The sequence below is a fragment of the Salvelinus fontinalis genome, chromosome 15 (assembly GCF_029448725.1).
Source record: "Salvelinus fontinalis isolate EN_2023a chromosome 15, ASM2944872v1, whole genome shotgun sequence".
Taxonomy (NCBI): domain Eukaryota; kingdom Metazoa; phylum Chordata; class Actinopteri; order Salmoniformes; family Salmonidae; genus Salvelinus; species Salvelinus fontinalis.
The window spans coordinates 23,248,998-23,266,140 of NC_074679.1; the positions used below are offsets into that span (position 1 = coordinate 23,248,998).

At 41.9% G+C, this 17,143-nt stretch overlaps 2 protein-coding genes across 4 annotated transcripts in view; one reads left to right on the forward strand and one right to left on the reverse strand.

The window, feature by feature from the left end:
• Positions 1 to 8,744, forward strand: part of LOC129811573 (low density lipoprotein receptor adapter protein 1-B-like) — a 95,155-nt gene extending 86,411 nt beyond the window's left edge. Inside the window, exons 9-11 of the transcript XR_008752905.1 lie at positions 5,499 to 5,628; positions 6,954 to 7,053; positions 7,309 to 8,744. The gene's annotated coding sequence lies outside the window, so the exon portion shown is untranslated. The remainder of the gene's footprint in view (positions 1 to 5,498; positions 5,629 to 6,953; positions 7,054 to 7,308) is intronic.
• A 4,122-nt stretch (positions 8,745 to 12,866) lies between these two features.
• Positions 12,867 to 17,143, reverse strand: part of fndc5a (fibronectin type III domain containing 5a) — a 51,780-nt gene continuing 47,503 nt past the window's right edge. For all 3 annotated transcript variants that reach the window (XM_055862994.1, XM_055862991.1, XM_055862995.1), the window contains one exon: positions 12,867 to 16,582. In XM_055862994.1, coding sequence (XP_055718969.1) covers positions 16,523 to 16,582 — 60 coding nt within the window. In that variant the 3' untranslated portion in view covers positions 12,867 to 16,522. The remainder of the gene's footprint in view (positions 16,583 to 17,143) is intronic.

A 17,143-nucleotide genomic window follows, 5' to 3' on the forward strand; every position in this document is an offset into this window, starting at 1 on the left:
TCTCTGTGGTTATATTCAAGTAATCAATGCCATTGACATTATACATGAACATAAATTCATGTTATATGAGGATAATAATGTTAGGTCTTGTTTGTTTAGGTCATTGTAGGCAGAGATGGGCAGTATTTCTGTTACAAGTATTTAAAATGTGTATTTCAATTACTTTTGAGGATTTACATTAGTCATTTGTATTTCAAAGGCCTGGGAAAATCCCAATGTAATTTGTAACAAGATACTTCAGAGAATGGTATTTTATATTTTCAAAATACTTTTTTCATAGTGGTTCACAATTTTGTGGCCCTCTATCACTCCAATGTTGCTCCACTGGTATCAGAAGTCTGATGGTACTGTAGTGTGAGGCCTTGAGAGGTGTTGGTAGTTGAAGCACATAGAATCCAGTGAATTTGCTCCAAAAGGTGGGACTGAACTCAACTTTGAAAGCGAACACACTATGTTATTGCCACACTATCATTATACTTACTCTCATTCGGGAAGCGAGTCCCCTGCCTCAATTTCAAACCCTTTTGTGCCTCCACATGCACCTCTGATTATGTCACTCTCATGGAAACTCATTACTGACACCAACACATTGAATTTTGAGTAATATGTATTCGCTAAATAGTGGCCACAAAGCTCTGAAGACTTACTCTATGAACTGTGCCAATTATCTGGGATATTGGTCATAGATGGTAGCTATTAGTATTGTTCATGGCATTGTTGGTCGTAGGGTCACATTGTTTGGCAGCAGTATTTTATATTTGATTGGTCTTTATGATATTTTGGATTTTGTAACAAGATATATTTTAATGTATCTTTGCCTATTTCTGATTGTAGATCTTCGGGGAGATCTGGCTAAATCCATAATGTGAAGACGTCATATGAACTCACTGACCTCTAGTTTCATGCGTGCACCTGTTAAAACACAGGGGTGTCAAACTCATTCCACGGGGGCCGAGTGTCTGCAGGTTTTCGCTCCTCCCTTATACTTGATTGATGAATTAACATCACTAATTAGTTAGGAACTCCCCACACCTGGTTGTCTAGGGCTTTATTGAAAGGAAAAACCAAAAACCTGCAGACACTAGGCCCTCCGTGGAATGAGTTTGACACCCCTGTGTTAAATGAAGGTGCCAAGCTTTTTCCCGTGCCATTGGTGGTTTATCCAAAATAGAATTGGTTTATGAACATTAGCTAAATTTGACACTTCACTCGCACAGTCCAACAAGTTGTACAAACCCATAAGGTTAGTGCTTCAATTTTTTTCTTTGTAATGGTAAATGCTATAAATATGATATGGGGGAGGGAAGCAAATAATTGCAAATGTGTTTGCTAGCTAACAGTAGCTAGTAACATCAGATGAGCCGCTTTATGCTAGCCCACAAACATTAGCATTTCGCTCATTTTCCCATCAACTTTGTAAAAAACTAAAACCCTGTTAGTTAAGACCTCTTAGATGTAAGGGGACCTGTGTGATTCTGGTACCGGTTCCGACCGACATTTCATTTATAAATTGATCTGTGGATACCGTAGATCGAAATGGCTTGCATTGGGTGATAGCCCTGGTTACCACGGACACAATAGTATTTTTTCTGATGTGAAATCTGAAACCACTTGAAGCTGGGATGTCCGTCCTACCATTTCATTCGCTCTTCTGACTGTCCATCAACTCCTGGCTGAACCCAACATCACAGCCACTGACAAAGCACATGCCTGCAATCATTACATAATAGCGCAGCAGGAGAAAGTGGCTTAATCATGGTTCAGAGATCGATTCATAGCCATTAATCTTAAATAATTCATAGATTTTAAACAAAAAATACTTTGTTTGTCAAAGATGGACAATATTAATATGAGATGAACAGTGAGTTCCTAAAGAGTCCAGGAATCCAAGCTAGAGCTCTGTGACATACACATCAAAGGGGGCAGACAATTTGATCAAGAGAGACCTTTAGAAAATATACAAATGTTCTCTAACATTAAACATACAAAGATGTATACAGTTATAAGGAAGGTGAAATCTTATAGTTAGAACAGTCTATGACTAGGGTGGATGGTCTTCAATTTTTAGGACCTTCCTCTGACACCGCCTGGTATAGAGGTCCTGGATGGCAGGAAGCTTGGCCCCCGGTGATGTGCTGGGCCGTACGCACTACCCACTGTAGTGCCTTGTGGCCGAGCAGTTGCCATACCAGGCAGTGATGCAACCCATCAGGATGCTCTCGATGGTGCAGCTGTAAAACCGTTTAAGGATCTGAAGACCCATGCCAAATCTTTTCAGTCTCCTGAGGGGGAATAGGTTTTGTCCTGCCCTCTTCACGACTGTCTTGGTATGCTTGGACCATGTTAGTTTGTTGGGGATGTGGACACCAAGGAACTTTAAGATCTCAACCTGCTCTACTACAGCCCTGTCGATGAGAATGGGGGCGTGCTCGGTCCTCCTTTTCCTGTAGTTCACAATCATCTCATTTGTCTTGATCACGTTGAGGGAGAGGTTCTTGTCCTTGCACCACACGGTCAGGTCTTTGACCTCCACCAACAATGATGAGACAGCCTATAGGGAGATCAGGCCTACCACTGTTGTGTCATCAGCAAACTTAATGATGGTGTTGGAGTCGTGCCTGGCCGAGGTCCTGGAACCACCAAGCTCTAGGAAGAGTCTTGGTGGTTCCAAACTAATTCCATTTAAAAATGATAAAGGTCACTGTGTTCTTGGGGACCTTCAATGCTGTAGACATTTTTTGGTACCCATACCTAGATCTGTGCATTTGACACAATCCTGTCTCGGAGCTCTACAGACAATTCCTTCGACCTTATGGCTTGGTTTTCTTCTCTGACATGTAATGTCAACTGTGGGACCTTATATAGACATGTGTGTGCCTTTCCAAATCATGTCCAATCAATTGAGGAAACAGGATGCAGCTGAGCCCAATTTCAAGTCTCATAGCAAAGGGTCTGAATACTTATGTTTTTTATTTTTGATGAATTTGCAAAACATTCAAAAAACCTGTTTTCAATTTGTCATCTTGGTGTATTGTGTGTAGATTGATGAGGAAAAAATGTATTTAATCCATTTTAGAATAAGGCTGTAAAGTAATAAAATGTGGAAAAAGGGAAGGAGTCGGTCTGAATACTTTCCGAATGCATTGTATATACAGCCTGAGAAATTTGTGTGCAAACTCGAGTAAATGTTCCTTACAAGTCAGAGTGTTGAATAAAATTACATGCAAACTCTACCGGTTACTGTACTGTTTGTCCTTCTGCTGCTCTAAATTTGAGACAAAAATATCCGCAGGAAAGTAATGTTTACCCAACTTTTTAAAGAGCTGGTAGGTGTATGGCTTGGTTCGGCACAGAGGTAAAGCTAGTTTCATGTTAGATTTTCTTATTTCAATCTTTAGAAAAATAAAATAAAAATGTGGATTGTTCACCATTCTCACGTGATTCTGGATCATTTTCATTGTCATGGCATCCTTGGTTTCATATGCTTAGTAGTGAGAAACCATGCATAAAGTAGATGATAATTGTACTTTTGGCCACTTGAGACCACTCTGTGAATTCCAGAATGATAACTTGCAAAAGTGGTAGATTAGTCCTAGCAGCAGTAACCAGTCACACAATTCAGACATTCTGCAACTTGAAAATAGAGATTGTGAACAACAATGCCCCTAGAAGTCACAAGAGGCAATTGGATGGCTCCTGAATTGATGACAGGAACAAGACTCCTTTCAAAAAGCCCTGTAGTCCAAAGACAGTCTCCCCAGACCTGTCTTGTGTTGTAGATTCATGCAACCCCTTCCAGATATAGTCACTGTCTCCCCTGCTACTGACACCCAAGAAGTTCCATCTAGTGTGGAAAATACAGTGAAAGATAAAGTTAAAGGTACACCAGAATCTGTATGTGTGTCAAACTTCGATAATGTCTAGAGTGGGCAAGAAGGAGAAGCAGGCACTAGACAGGGTGGTGTTGCGGCTCCAAGCAGCCCAGCATCTAACGACACTGAGGCCTGTTTTTGACTTTGACGTGGATGGCATGTGCCTGAGCCCCATTGACAGCGACAGGGGGAGGGATGAGGGCATTGAAGCCTTCGTCGAAAGCTGTAACAGCTTTTACGACACGGACAGTGTCCGTAACCCTAGTGACGGAGACAACCAGCAACTAAGCCTCTCTTGGCTCAGTCCAACACAGGGTAGGGAAATGATGAGGTGGGAGAGGGGGAGGATGGAAAAGGAGACGAGATGGTGGGAGAAGGAGAAAGAGGGAAAGGAAAAGATAAACCAACAGGAGGAAGAGGAGAGCGTAAGCGATGAGGGTTATTTCTCCAGGTCCTACCTATAAGCACTGAGGGCAGGGAAGGTCGTGTCTCAAGCTGTGACGCCCCTGCAGCCCCACATCTCGTACAGCCCTTTGGTCAGGGGAAGGGAAGGATTGCAGAGGCCACAGGTGGCTGTGTCAGAGGAGGGGGAGCCACCGTGTCACCCAGATTTCCCTGAGACCAATGAGTGCCAGGCTGTGGTTTGCCAGCCGATCAACTCATTCACTCTGGAGGTTGTTTCTTATGGGTTAAATGGGGAACCTCTAGTCCCAGTGGAGGGTGCAGATGAGGGCTTGGAGGTGGAGGAGGAAGGGGGGCTTCATTCATTCCATAGCCTCTCCAAGTCCAGGTAAGAGGTCCTTAAGCTGACCAGAGATGTGACAAATGGACAATTATGCTTAACGTTAAAACAGCCATTTAAAAAAAAAAAAATTCTGTTAAACGATAGAAAATCATAAAATTCCATTTCAATTCACAATGCAGAACAATGATCCTATTACATATATATGACCGCTAGGGCCGGGCAATAAAGTTATATCTACCGCAGTAATATACCCTTGAAAGTGTCTCGGAATGCCGCTTCTGAAGCGGGACTAACGTCCATTACTAGGCTACCAGAACTGTCAATCAAACAGGACGCAGACCACTCTCTCTTAAAAGAAAGTTCTTGAAAGTTTGTTAGTAGAAAGAAAATACATCTTCTGCTAGGAATCGACTCCTAAGATGCAGTACTTTGGAACGGAGGAGACTGATTAGTTGCCATACTTCCAAGAACACTTCTTTCATAGAGAGCTAGCGAGGGACTGAGAGAAGAGGAGGGGCACAGTATAGGCAGTTGGCAACCAGGCCGAATCGTGCACTAGGCCTATCTATCCGCATTGGAATGCTGTATAGTTTTTCCTTTAGGGATTTTTCTTAATGTTAAGGATCCCAATTTGGTTTAAATGTTCACACCCCTAAAGCTGGCACATTGTAATATGCAAATATATTGTTTCTCTTAATGTAGCTGTGAGATGTAACTAATAATATTTCATCATTAACAAACAAGTTTCCTGTATTTTGTGTCCATATGCATATTTATTCATTTGTTTTGCCTCTATCAACTGTTAAGATTTGGTTGTGACTGTATAGCTGTTGTGTGGATATTTCTGTTCATATTGCTCTAAAACCTTCTGCCGTGTCCAGGGGAGGTCAGTAGTGGTGCTTCCCAGCGTGCAACAGAGCAACAGCAGCAAACCCTCAACGCCGCCTGAGCAGAAAGGATCCGAGACCAGGTCTGTGAAGAAATCTTCTCCAGAGAAGAATCTTCAAGAGGGTACATTTTAGAGTCCTTTTGAAGTTCTCTATTTCCTCTAGAGGGAGCAATTTGATCATTTCTTATCTGACAAGTATTTTTCCAGAGACTGGTTTATTTCTCTGAAATTCTACTCTGAATGTAGACAGCCAGTCTGTTTTTTTCTCCCACTCAACCACTTCACAAATGCATCATTATTTAATCATTGCTTTCACATGACTAGAAGGGTGAAAGCATCAATATAGCATAACTTATTCAACTCTGTCAGGTCATATCTGAGGTCTTGTAAGGAAGCAGGATATACTCTATTTCTTGAGTGTTGCCTTGCCTCTCGTTGTCCTCTTGAAGTCTGTATTTATCCCCCCAAAACCCTTCCCTGTCCACACACACACAGTCCATGTAGCGTTTATCCGTTTACCAAGTCCTTATCTTATGTTGTCGTGAATCCTCCGTGGTTGGCGGTAATGATCTGCAAGGCTGTGTGTGAAATCCCAGTCTGTTGTGAGACTTAAAGATGCGTTATAAAGGTTTTGTATAATTTCAGGCAGTAATTTTGAATGTATCGCTCATAAGCCAAAAAGTGTGCACAATTGTGTACAGCATCATCCATTTCATGTTATGTCCTGCAAAACAATAAATCTCTTGCAGTTTTTATATGTCACAAATTCCAATTCATACAATATGTAAAAAATGTGTAAGTGCTTAAGATCCTGTTCAATCTCTTTAATTCATACCAGTATTATAAACTTGAATCCTAACCTACCTATGGAACTTAAAGCTGCTTTCAAACCTGTGCAGTGCTTAAGCCACATGGAATCCATGTGTTTGATGTATTCGATACCATTCCGCTCCAGCCATTACCACAAGCCCTTCCTCCTCAGGTGGTGCACATGTAACAATAGGAAGCTCTCTAGGATTTCCATTTGTCAGCGCGCTATGACATCACATGGTTTTTGGCGAGTTTCCCACGTTAGAGCAGACTTGTTTCAGATGTGATTTTTCTAGATTGATCATTTCCTTTTTTATCTCGAATACAATTATTGCATCCCTTTTTGATAATGGACACGAGCTTAATATAATATATAATCATAATAATAATACTTTGATAAGTATTAGTATTATTAAGTAATGGTATATAAGCCACTTAGCATACGGTTTTATCCAAAGCCACTTATTCAAGCTTTCTGAATGACACTCATAATGACCCTCAAATGGAATGATAATTCCCAGGTTTTTCATGCCATTGATATTGTATATTCTTTCTGTCCTGCATCTTATTCTTATGATTTTTCTTTGAACTTGTTCAGCCTGTAATGTGTGTGTAACTTGTATGGGTTTGTCTCCAGGGGTGATGACCGAGCTGCTGAACCTGATGAACCATGTGGCTGACCAGGCACCAAGCCTCAACGGCAGGCAGTGGCAGCCCCCCTCAGATCTCCACTGCAGGTACAGGCATCTCCGTGTGTGTGTGTTTGTATCTACTGCTGCCCTCTGTAGAGGACATTTTGGTCTTAATTTGATAATTGATTGCATGTTTTCTTCTAATGCAATCAAGTACTCATTTCTGAATATTGATTTCACTTTACCCCTTTTTTTTGGTGAAATTACATTTTAATACTTTTTTCCCCATTTAGTTTTTTCAGCAATTACCAAAGAACCTTTAGAACTAACTTAACTATTTATACTCTGGACGAATTGCAGAACCAGAACTACAGGAACCCCCGGTGCTTTGCCAAGGTCCCACAGATCTTCGAGAGAAGTCCGGTTCTGTCAATCCAAGCAACAAAGGATATTTTATCTGAAATGTATTAATTTGCATCAATATGTAATATGTTAATTGCTAAAGTGGCTTGAAGCCCAGTGATTGCAGTCAGTGTTTGTTTTTATTTTGTCTTGATTCCTAGTCTTGATTCCTAGTCTTGATTAGCTTTTTGAATGCTGTGCGTATTTCCCTGTCTAAGTACTTATTTATGCAGTTTTAATTTCTTACCCAATATATTTTGTGTTCATACTGTTGAAGTTTTTTTAGTACTTCTGATTAACCCTGGTTCAGCTAGAACAGTTTGAAGGGACAATCACTTTTTTGATCCAGACATGCTCTTCACTTGCTGCCTCAGATGGTCTGTCATTTGTTTATTAGCATTAGTCCGAATTTAAGGTAATTTTGTCTGTGGCCATGTTATGCTTAATTTGCATGAGTCTCTAGCCTTTCTAGGCTTTACATGACAGTTTTCATATCATGCTTTTTTCTACTGGTCCAGTGACCTTTGATACCTCTTATCTGACTCCTTCCCAGGCATTTTAATGACACTCCTCCCTCTGGTTCCCAGCACCATTCACAGGAGGTGAGCAGTTCTCCTTGACCTACTTATTGAGAGATTTTTCAGGGAAAGGGAAGACATTTCACCTGAATTATGTATGCCAACCTTGCCTAAAGATGATTGAATCAGTGACTTATGAGCACCTGCCTTCGACCTTACAGGTGACATTGAACTGCTTCCCAGAACTTCCTAATGGAATTAAACGCCTTTTTAAAACAGTGTTGTAGCTACAGTTAATGTGGTTCAGATGCCTTTGCTGCAGATATCACACTTGGTCTGTGAAATGGTCTAAAATGCCAAGTGTCAGTTCAATGTGAAGGAAAGGAAGAGGATCATTTATTATGTAAATGTATGTTATAGAAGCCCAGAGTCCTTTAACTTGTATAACATTTATAGTCCTGTACAGCCCACAAACATCTAGAGGTCTCTCTGTGAACAAGCCTGTTGATGCTTATTATTGTAGAGTAGCATTGAACAGTAGGCGCTGATGTAACATTTGAGTTTATTTGTTTGCTTTGAACTGGTGACAATATTTGGTATTGTAATGGATCTCTATAGAATCCGGTAAAATGTCTCAGTCCCAAAAGTTGGATTATAATTATGTTTGTGGGTGGATGCCTATGGCATACCATCAGCTTGTTTCGCCTTGTGTCTGTGTACATGTGTACATTTTTGGTGTTTCTTCTAACGTTTATTGTATACTATAATGTTGTATGTGTAGGCCCTGTCACTATGTCCTCCATCCATTAAATAATGCAGGCAGTTAAAGTAAGCGCGTCTCCACAGATATTCTGACAGTCTGTCTCTAGCCAGCCATCCAGAAGCTGTGTGTGTGGCCTGAGCCAGACGGATTACCAGGACGTGTACTCAGAGCATGCGTGGACCAACTGACCGAGTCTGTAATACCAACATGTTTCAAGCAGACCACCAAAGTCCCTGTGCCCAGGAAAGCGAAGGTAACCTGCCTAAATGAATACCACCCCGTAGCACTCAGGTCGGTAGCCATGAAGTGCTTTGAAAGGCTGGTCATGGCTCACATCAACACCATCATCCTGGAAACCTTAGATCCACTCCAATTCGCATACCGCCCCAACAGATCCACAGATGACGCAATCTCAATCGCACTCCACACTGCGCTTTCCTACCTGGACAACACATCTGCCACACTGATCCTCAACACGGGGGCCCCCCAGGGGTGCTTGCTTAGTCCCCTCTTGTACTCCCTGTTCACCTACGACAGCGTGGCCAAGCACAACTCCAACACCATCATTAAGTTTGCTGGCGACACAACAGTGGTAGGCCTGATCACCGACAACGATGAGACAGCCTATAGGGAGGAGGTTAGAGACCTGGAAGGGTGGTGCCAGGACATCAACCTCTCCCTCAACGTAAGCAAGACAAAGGAGCTGATCATGGACTACAGGAAAAGGAGGGACAAACATGCCTCCATTCACATCGACGGGGCTGTAGTGTAGCGGGTCGAAAGTTTCAAGTTCCTTGATGTCCACATCACCAAGAAAAGATTTGGCATGGGTCCCCAGATCCTCAAAAACGTACACAGATGCACCATCGAGAGCATCCTTACCGCTTGCATCACCGCCTGGTATGGCCACTGCTCGGCATCGGACCGTAAGGCGCTACAGAGGGTAATGCGTATGGCCCAGTACATCACTGGGGCCAGGCTTCCTGCCACCCAGGACCTGCAGTATATACTAGGCAGTGTCAGAGTAAGGCCCAAAACATTGTCAAAGACTCCAGTCACCCAATTCCACTGCATTTTTTCATTGTTCCCCTCTAATCAGGGACTGATTTAGACCTGGAACACCAGGTGGGTGAAATTATTTATCAGGTAGCCTGATCTAGCCTATTCTATGCTGCGATGCGATGCAGATAGGGATTTGCCTTGTATTGATGCTCGTGATGGAGAGACTGATGTAAACACAATCTAGTGTGAGAATTGAGTGAGATAAAAACCTATTTGTAGGGTTCTGTTATGTGCGGGTATTGATTTCTGTGACATTGTGAATCTCTGCACGTTTCTAGCACAGGTTGCTAACTCTACAATAACAGCAGTTGCCTGAAACCCTGTTGTTGATTTTTTTACAAAGATAAATGTCTAGCCCAGTCAGAATACCATATGTAAGTGCAGTCAGTGACTGAGATGTGGCTCACTGGTGCTAATGTCTAGGAAGGGGGGACTCTCTAACTTCTTTACTTGTTATTTTTTTGTTCTTATAATCATAACATTGTTATTCTAAACCTCTGATTTACATGTATTGCCTATGATTGTTGAAGTACCTATATGTCGATATGAATACTAAACTTGAGTTCATCCCTCTCAATTACCATGGTTGGAATCGTGGAAGAAAATCATTTGATGTACAGTATTATTTGACCTCAAAAACTAATGTGAGAAAAGGAGAAAAACTAATATACTTTATTTGAAAATGTTAAATAATTTTTATTTGATTAACCATCATCCAGAAGTAACCTAAGCATTATTCCTCATTATAGAAATGGTGTAACCGTGTGCATAATAGTTGAACCATGCTAGCCCTCACTAAGCAATTACTTGTTTATTTTATACATGGAATATAAACATGATGACATTGATAAAGCTTTTAACATTTTCTTAACCAGGCTTCTTTGCAAGTACCAAAGTAAAAGTAAAGAGACCCACACCCTAAAATCATTGCTTTTCATTTTAAGTTTCTTTTGGCTCTGCAAAATGTACAACTTAGAATAACATCTCTTTGTATTTGCCTGATATTATCATTGGACTAAACCTCACGAAACAAGTCCCATCCCCTGGTTTTTGTCCTACGAGGAGAGCAAATCAACAATCCCAAACAAATCTGTTTAGCGAACATCATTTTTCAGCATTATAAAATGTGTGGGTTACCACCACAAGATCGAAGTGGAACGTTAAGTTCTTACAGTCTTAAAAACAGCTACCTATCCCCTCAGAAGCTCCAGCTGGGCCCTAAGCTTGATCAGGCCCATCTGAATACTGGATGAAAATATCACCAAGTCATATCAGAAACCTCTGACAGCTGAGTTATTTTAAAGAGTCTGTATCTCCCAAGGGACTTTGATCCAAAGAAACCAGTTCATATATGGCAAGGTTGCAGAGAACTGTTGGCCATATAAATAATATAATATTTTTATGCTGTTGGCCTCCTTGCATGGATGATTGATCAATCCCTCTGTATATCTACTATGACATCAGGATGTGTTGGCTCCCAGAGCAAGTCAAGCAGATAATCCATCAACGCAGAACTGAAACTGCATGGTTGGACCACAACTTGGCAACATAACAAAAATGTAATATGCTTTACAGTACATTAGCCCTAAATGTATGAATATTATTGAAACAGGAATGACATTATGATTTTATTTACATTGGCAACATAGAGCAAACGGTGTGCCATAGTGAAAAGTTCATACTTCATTCAATAACTTTTTTTGAGAATGAACTTTAAGCAACTTTTAATAAAATATTTGAGCACTGTATTGGTTATGTTTGGCCCTGACTATGAATCTCAACGTAACTGAAAGTTTAGAGTTGCCAAATCCAATGTGGACAGTAAAATACTCAACTCTGCAAGTAAGTAGGTGAATGAGAAAGAAGCTATTCCTGTGTGCCATTGTGGGATGTAGTGCGGGTACACTGCAAACAGACATGGACCCAGTTCAAAGGAAATCATCCAGGGAGAGGATCATCATCCGTTACTAAGTCGACGGATGCCTATCGACTGCAATGAGCTACCAGTACCAGCAGTCCTAAGTGCAATGAGCTACCAGTACCAGCAGTCCTAAGGACACATGGTTTCAACCTTCAGAAACTTTTGTGAGAAGTGCTTGGGGTAATGCAGCAAAACACCAAGTTTGTCCTCCGAACATCCATATGTCTGTGTTAACCAATCAAATGGGCCCTCTCCTTCTCATTCCTTCCGTTCTCTCTTTCTCCCTCCCTCATTTTCTTTTCTCTCTCCTCCCTCTCTGCCTAAAGCCTGCTCTTGTCCCTGACATGAATCACAGTTTATTGGAGAAATGGAAGCCGAGTTCTGCCCCCGTCTTTCTCATTAACGGTGGAAGTGAGGAGAGAGAGAAAGACAAAACCCTGCCATTGTATTAGTTATCAGTCAGCTCCCTCCTTCTATAACATGTACACATCGCTGGGCTATGCCTGTCATTACAGACTGCCTCTCTCCCACAGCCAAGGTTAATCACCTGCAGGGAGGACTGTCTGCACCGCAACGGGTACAGCTGGAATTACTGTGTGCTACCTTAGTCTGTGTGTGCAAATTATGTGTGTGCGTGCATGAGTACGTGCGTGTGTGTGCGTGCGCCGTGCATAAGTGTGTGCTACCTCAGTGTTTTTGTGTGTGTAGGTCTAGGTCTGTGTGTGTGCGTGCGTGCGATAGGAAGGTGGAGAGTAGCAGAAGGCTGTTTATGTGTCAACAGTCACAGTTCAGTAATGGCTAATCTGACACAGAAGGTGATGAGTCGTAACAGAGCTGGAGTAATTAATGCGATACTGTACAAACCAGTGGAGGCTGGTGGGAGGAGCTATAGGAGGACAGGCTCATTGTAATGACTGGAATCCACATGTGTGATTCCATTCCATTTTTATTCCATTCCAGCAATTTCAATGAGCCCATCCTCCTATAGCTCCTCCCACAAGCCTCCACTGCTGTGTTTATGGCTATTGTGAGAATTGTTTTATTTTATTTGGTCATGTCTGGTTGATCAATACATATTAAGTAGGTCGCTTTTTTAGAGTGTCCACAGGAATGTTCTGTGGCAAATATTAAGATTTCTCTATTCCTCTATATTCACAATTAGCAAGATTGTTTTATAATGGATATATGTTAAATAAGACAACCATAGAATGTGATAGAAATACATTGAAAGCAAAGAAGTATCATGAACACATTTTCTACAATGAAATTATATTTCAATTGCCCTTGAGACTCCCAAACCATTTCCTGAAAACACAATAATATATTCTCAAATAATATTTATATGTAGCATTTCTAGAAACCACATAATAATAACGGAGAAATTATATGTACACATTTATTTGTCATGCTCTTCTTTGAGCATTACGTTCACCCATCCCTTAGCAATGTTCTCTGAAATCTAATTATAGTTTTTCTTTTAGCATGTTTCCCCTAAACCAAGTCCAAACAGTTGTAGACAGACTACCATACTGCAGCCTTCCCATGGGACAAGAGGCAGGAAAAGGCGAAATGGAAAAACATGTGGAACAAATTGGGCCTTTATCATTCCATCCTATCAAAGAAAATGGAAGATTTAGGTATTTAAGGCAGTGCTTTTTTAATCAGCCCTAAAACACATAACCTCATTCACCACAGCGATGTCCCCTTCATGGGGATGTGGCGGAGGTTGTTTGGCCCATTGAGAATCTCCACATTATAGTCTCTTCATACAGCATGTCAACAACACCTCTGTCTGTGTCTGTGATACACAGTACATGGGGTGGGGAGGGTGGACTCACACACGCTGAAGAAGATGAGTCCGTAGAAGCAGAGATACTGTATATAAAGACGAGATGGACTTGTCTCCTCCCACCCTTAGCAGATGCATCCGGTTTTCAGGGATACGGCCCACTGGGCACAGACGTTAATTCAACGTCTATTCCACGTTGGTTCAACTTAGTTTCATTGAAATGACCTGGAAACAACATTAATTCAACCATTGCGCTATCGTCAACCGTAGCTTCATTTTCCACTGAAAATCGGATGTGGGAACTCCGGGCAAGCGTTTCCTTTACGCCTGCTACGTTAGGTTAGTCTCCGCCCTAACAATGGGAGTTGTTGTCCCAAAGGCGGGAGGGCAGGTGGTCTGCTTATCGGTATGCTTATCAGTCTGCTTATCGTAGACAGATTTTGATGGAGTAAACCCTCTCGCTTCGCCTCTTCCTCTTTGGTAGAAGCCCTTCTGTCAAGCTGGCAACTAGTGATGGTGTCAGATGGGACTGAATTAAAGGGGTCAAAGTTTAGAACCAACATATGGAGCTCGTGATCAAATCTTTGATTAGGCCTGGGCACCCTAGTGGCAACTTTCAGGGCAAGTTGGAGTTGGCAGGCATTTCATAGAAAGGTCTTCCATAAACAAGGATACTCATAAAATAAAACGTATCTAAACCCCTCAAAAACTCCTAACAATGTTCATCACCTTTTAAAATCACCCTGCATCAAGTTTGTTGAGTATTGTTGCCCCCGAGCTCAGAATGCTGGGAAGTACGTGGACAGGTGTGGCCCTCCCAGGTGCTTCATGGCCTGCTGGTGTGTGAGACGCTCCACTGCTCCACTCAGTGATGTTATTGCTGACATGGGAGAGGCCTGTTTAGCCCTTCTTCAGAGATACATCCAGTCTATACACATGAGTCAAGTCCCTCTTAAAGGTGAGTCCATAAACTTAACAAGACTTGCCTAAATCGTATTTGCTTTCTCCTCTCTAGAAGGCTCACTAGTAAAAGTAGGTGATAAGAGAAAGGATACACTTCAAAAATATAAATTTACTAATCAGTAAAAAAAAATACTTTCAAGGAAAATGCAATATTTAAGATGACCAATGATAAATAAGAAGTTTCTTGGTGTGTGTATGCACAGACCAACTTTGTTTATCAATTACATTGTTATTTCTGCTGTCAGAGCTAACGAGTTTTAATACTCCAGATATATTGAGCATTCTGCCGCACAAGCGTCTTGAGTAATCTTTTGATCCTGCTCTGACGCCATTGCCGTCGCCTTGCGTCAGATAGGCCTCCCAAATTAGCCTTGTGTTGTCTGGATTCCTTGATCGAATGAAAACATCTCTCAGAGGATGTTTCAGGGAGTTTAACCAGAGTGAGATCTAGATAACCAAAGGGAGATCTAGATAACCATTGGGAGATCTAGATAACCATAGGGAGATCTAGATAACCATAGGGAGATCTAGATAATCATAGGGAGATCTAGATAACCATAGGGAGATCTAGATAACCATAGGGAGGTCTATATAACCATAGGGAGATCTAGATAACCATAGGGAGGTCTAGATAACCATAGGGAGATCTAGATTACCATAGGGAGATCTAGATAGCCATAGGGAGATCTAGATAGCCATAGGGAGATCTAGATAACCATAGGGAGATCTAGATAACCATAGGGAGATCTAGATAACCATAGGGAGATCTAGATAACCATAAGTAGATCTAGATAACCATAGGGAGATCTAGATAGCCATAGGGAGATGTATATAACCATAGGGAGATGTATATAACCATAGGGAGATCTAGATAACCATAGGGAGATCTAGATAACCATAGGGAGATCTAGATAACTATAGGGAGATCTATATAACTAGAGTAAGATCTAGATAACCATAGGGAGATCTATATAACTAGAGTGAGATCTATATAACTAAAGTGAGATCTATATGACCATAGAGAGGTCTATATAACCATAGGGAGATCTAGATTATCATAGGGAGATCTATATAACTAGAGTAAGATCTAGATAACCATAGGGAGATCTATATAACTAGAGTAAGATCTATATAACCATAGGGAGGTCTATATAACCATAGGGATATCTATATAACTAGAGTGAGATCTAGATAACCATAGGGAGGTCTATATAACCATAGGGAGATCTAGATAACGATAGGGAGATCTAGATAACCATAGGGAGGTCTATATAACCATAGGGAGATCTAGATAGCCACAGGGAGATCTATATAACCATAGGGAGATGTATATAACAGGAGTGAGATCTAGATAACCATAAGGAGATCTATATAACTAACATTGGTTGGTATCCTGCAAATACGTTTTTGTGAGTAGATTGACAAAAAAAGAAGACAGACTTTGATACAGAGATGTAGTTTGAGTTTGAATAACAGGTATAATATGTCAAACAAGATAAACGATAGCAAAGACAGTATGTGCCTTACAGCAAGAGCTTGATAGGAGGCAAATAAAGAAAGAAACAAGGTTACTGTTTAAGAGAGAAGATACAACAGGTGGAATTCATTTTCACACGGTTCTCAGTGCTCCAGCCTCGGTTGCAGCATGGAGAACAGGGGGGAAACAGTGTGTTTCAGTTCATTGATAACAAGCTGAGCAGTGGAGGCTGCTGAGGGGAGGACAGATCATAATAATAAAACTATGTTCTAGCCATTATTATGAGCTGTCCACCCCTCAGCAGCCTGCACTGAAGCTAATAGAGAGATGGCCTCTGGCCCTGGTTACCTGCAGTCCCCTGGCCATGTTCATATCTCCCGTCTGTTTCTCAGCTTACAGCGGAATCCATTTGTCCTTATCTCCTTGGCCCTGTGGCAGTGATTAGATCAGTGACAGCCACAGTCCTGCCATCACACCTAGAGCCTCTCCTTTGAGGTCTGACCCCTGGAGTCCTGGGGGCCCAGTTCACACCCAAGCCCCGTGCCAAAGGGCTGGGCACGGTCAAGGGGGCGTGCCCACAGTCCCAGCCTCACCCTAACAAGCAGATGGGCATAACGGGCATTTTGGTTGCTCTGTTCAGAAGACACTCAGTCCTTTGGATTAGAGAGGGTCCTAGCCATCACAGCTCGATGATGTTCACAGATGGCGTGCGGTTGTTGTTGTTATTGTTCTTGGGGAACTGTAAAGGGGAAGAAGGGGAACAGCAGTGATGAGAAAGATGAAGGCCACTCTCTAAACCTTGAATAAAGGGTCATTCTGCTATGAACACGGAGCACCTGGACAAAATGGGAGGATGCCTTGGTCTTATGATGCTTTCTCTCTGGAAGGGAGATAGAGAGTATTTGATCATTTTAGTGTCAGAATTGGTCTAGTTGGCTTGATCGGAGATGACCAGAGGGCATCAGCCAGTTGTTGAGGGAGATGGAGAGGAGCGAATGGACATGGGACAATCATGCCAGCAGCAAATGGGCTGTTTGTGCATTGATTGAAAGGCTTTGGATTTATAGCACTGTTGTGGCTTATGTCCTGAGAGAGATGCATGTTTGCATTTTAACTGTGTTTTTTAGGACGAAGTGCTGCCAAAAATGCTGGGAAATCAATGCATATTCTGTTATAGGGTGGGCGTAGCCCTGATGGTACTATGTGTGTTACTGTGCTAGGTGCAGGTGGAAGTGGAAGGTTTTAAGTCGCCAGGACGATTCACCTGTCCGGTGTCGGTTGGGACTCAGTGTGGAGGGGG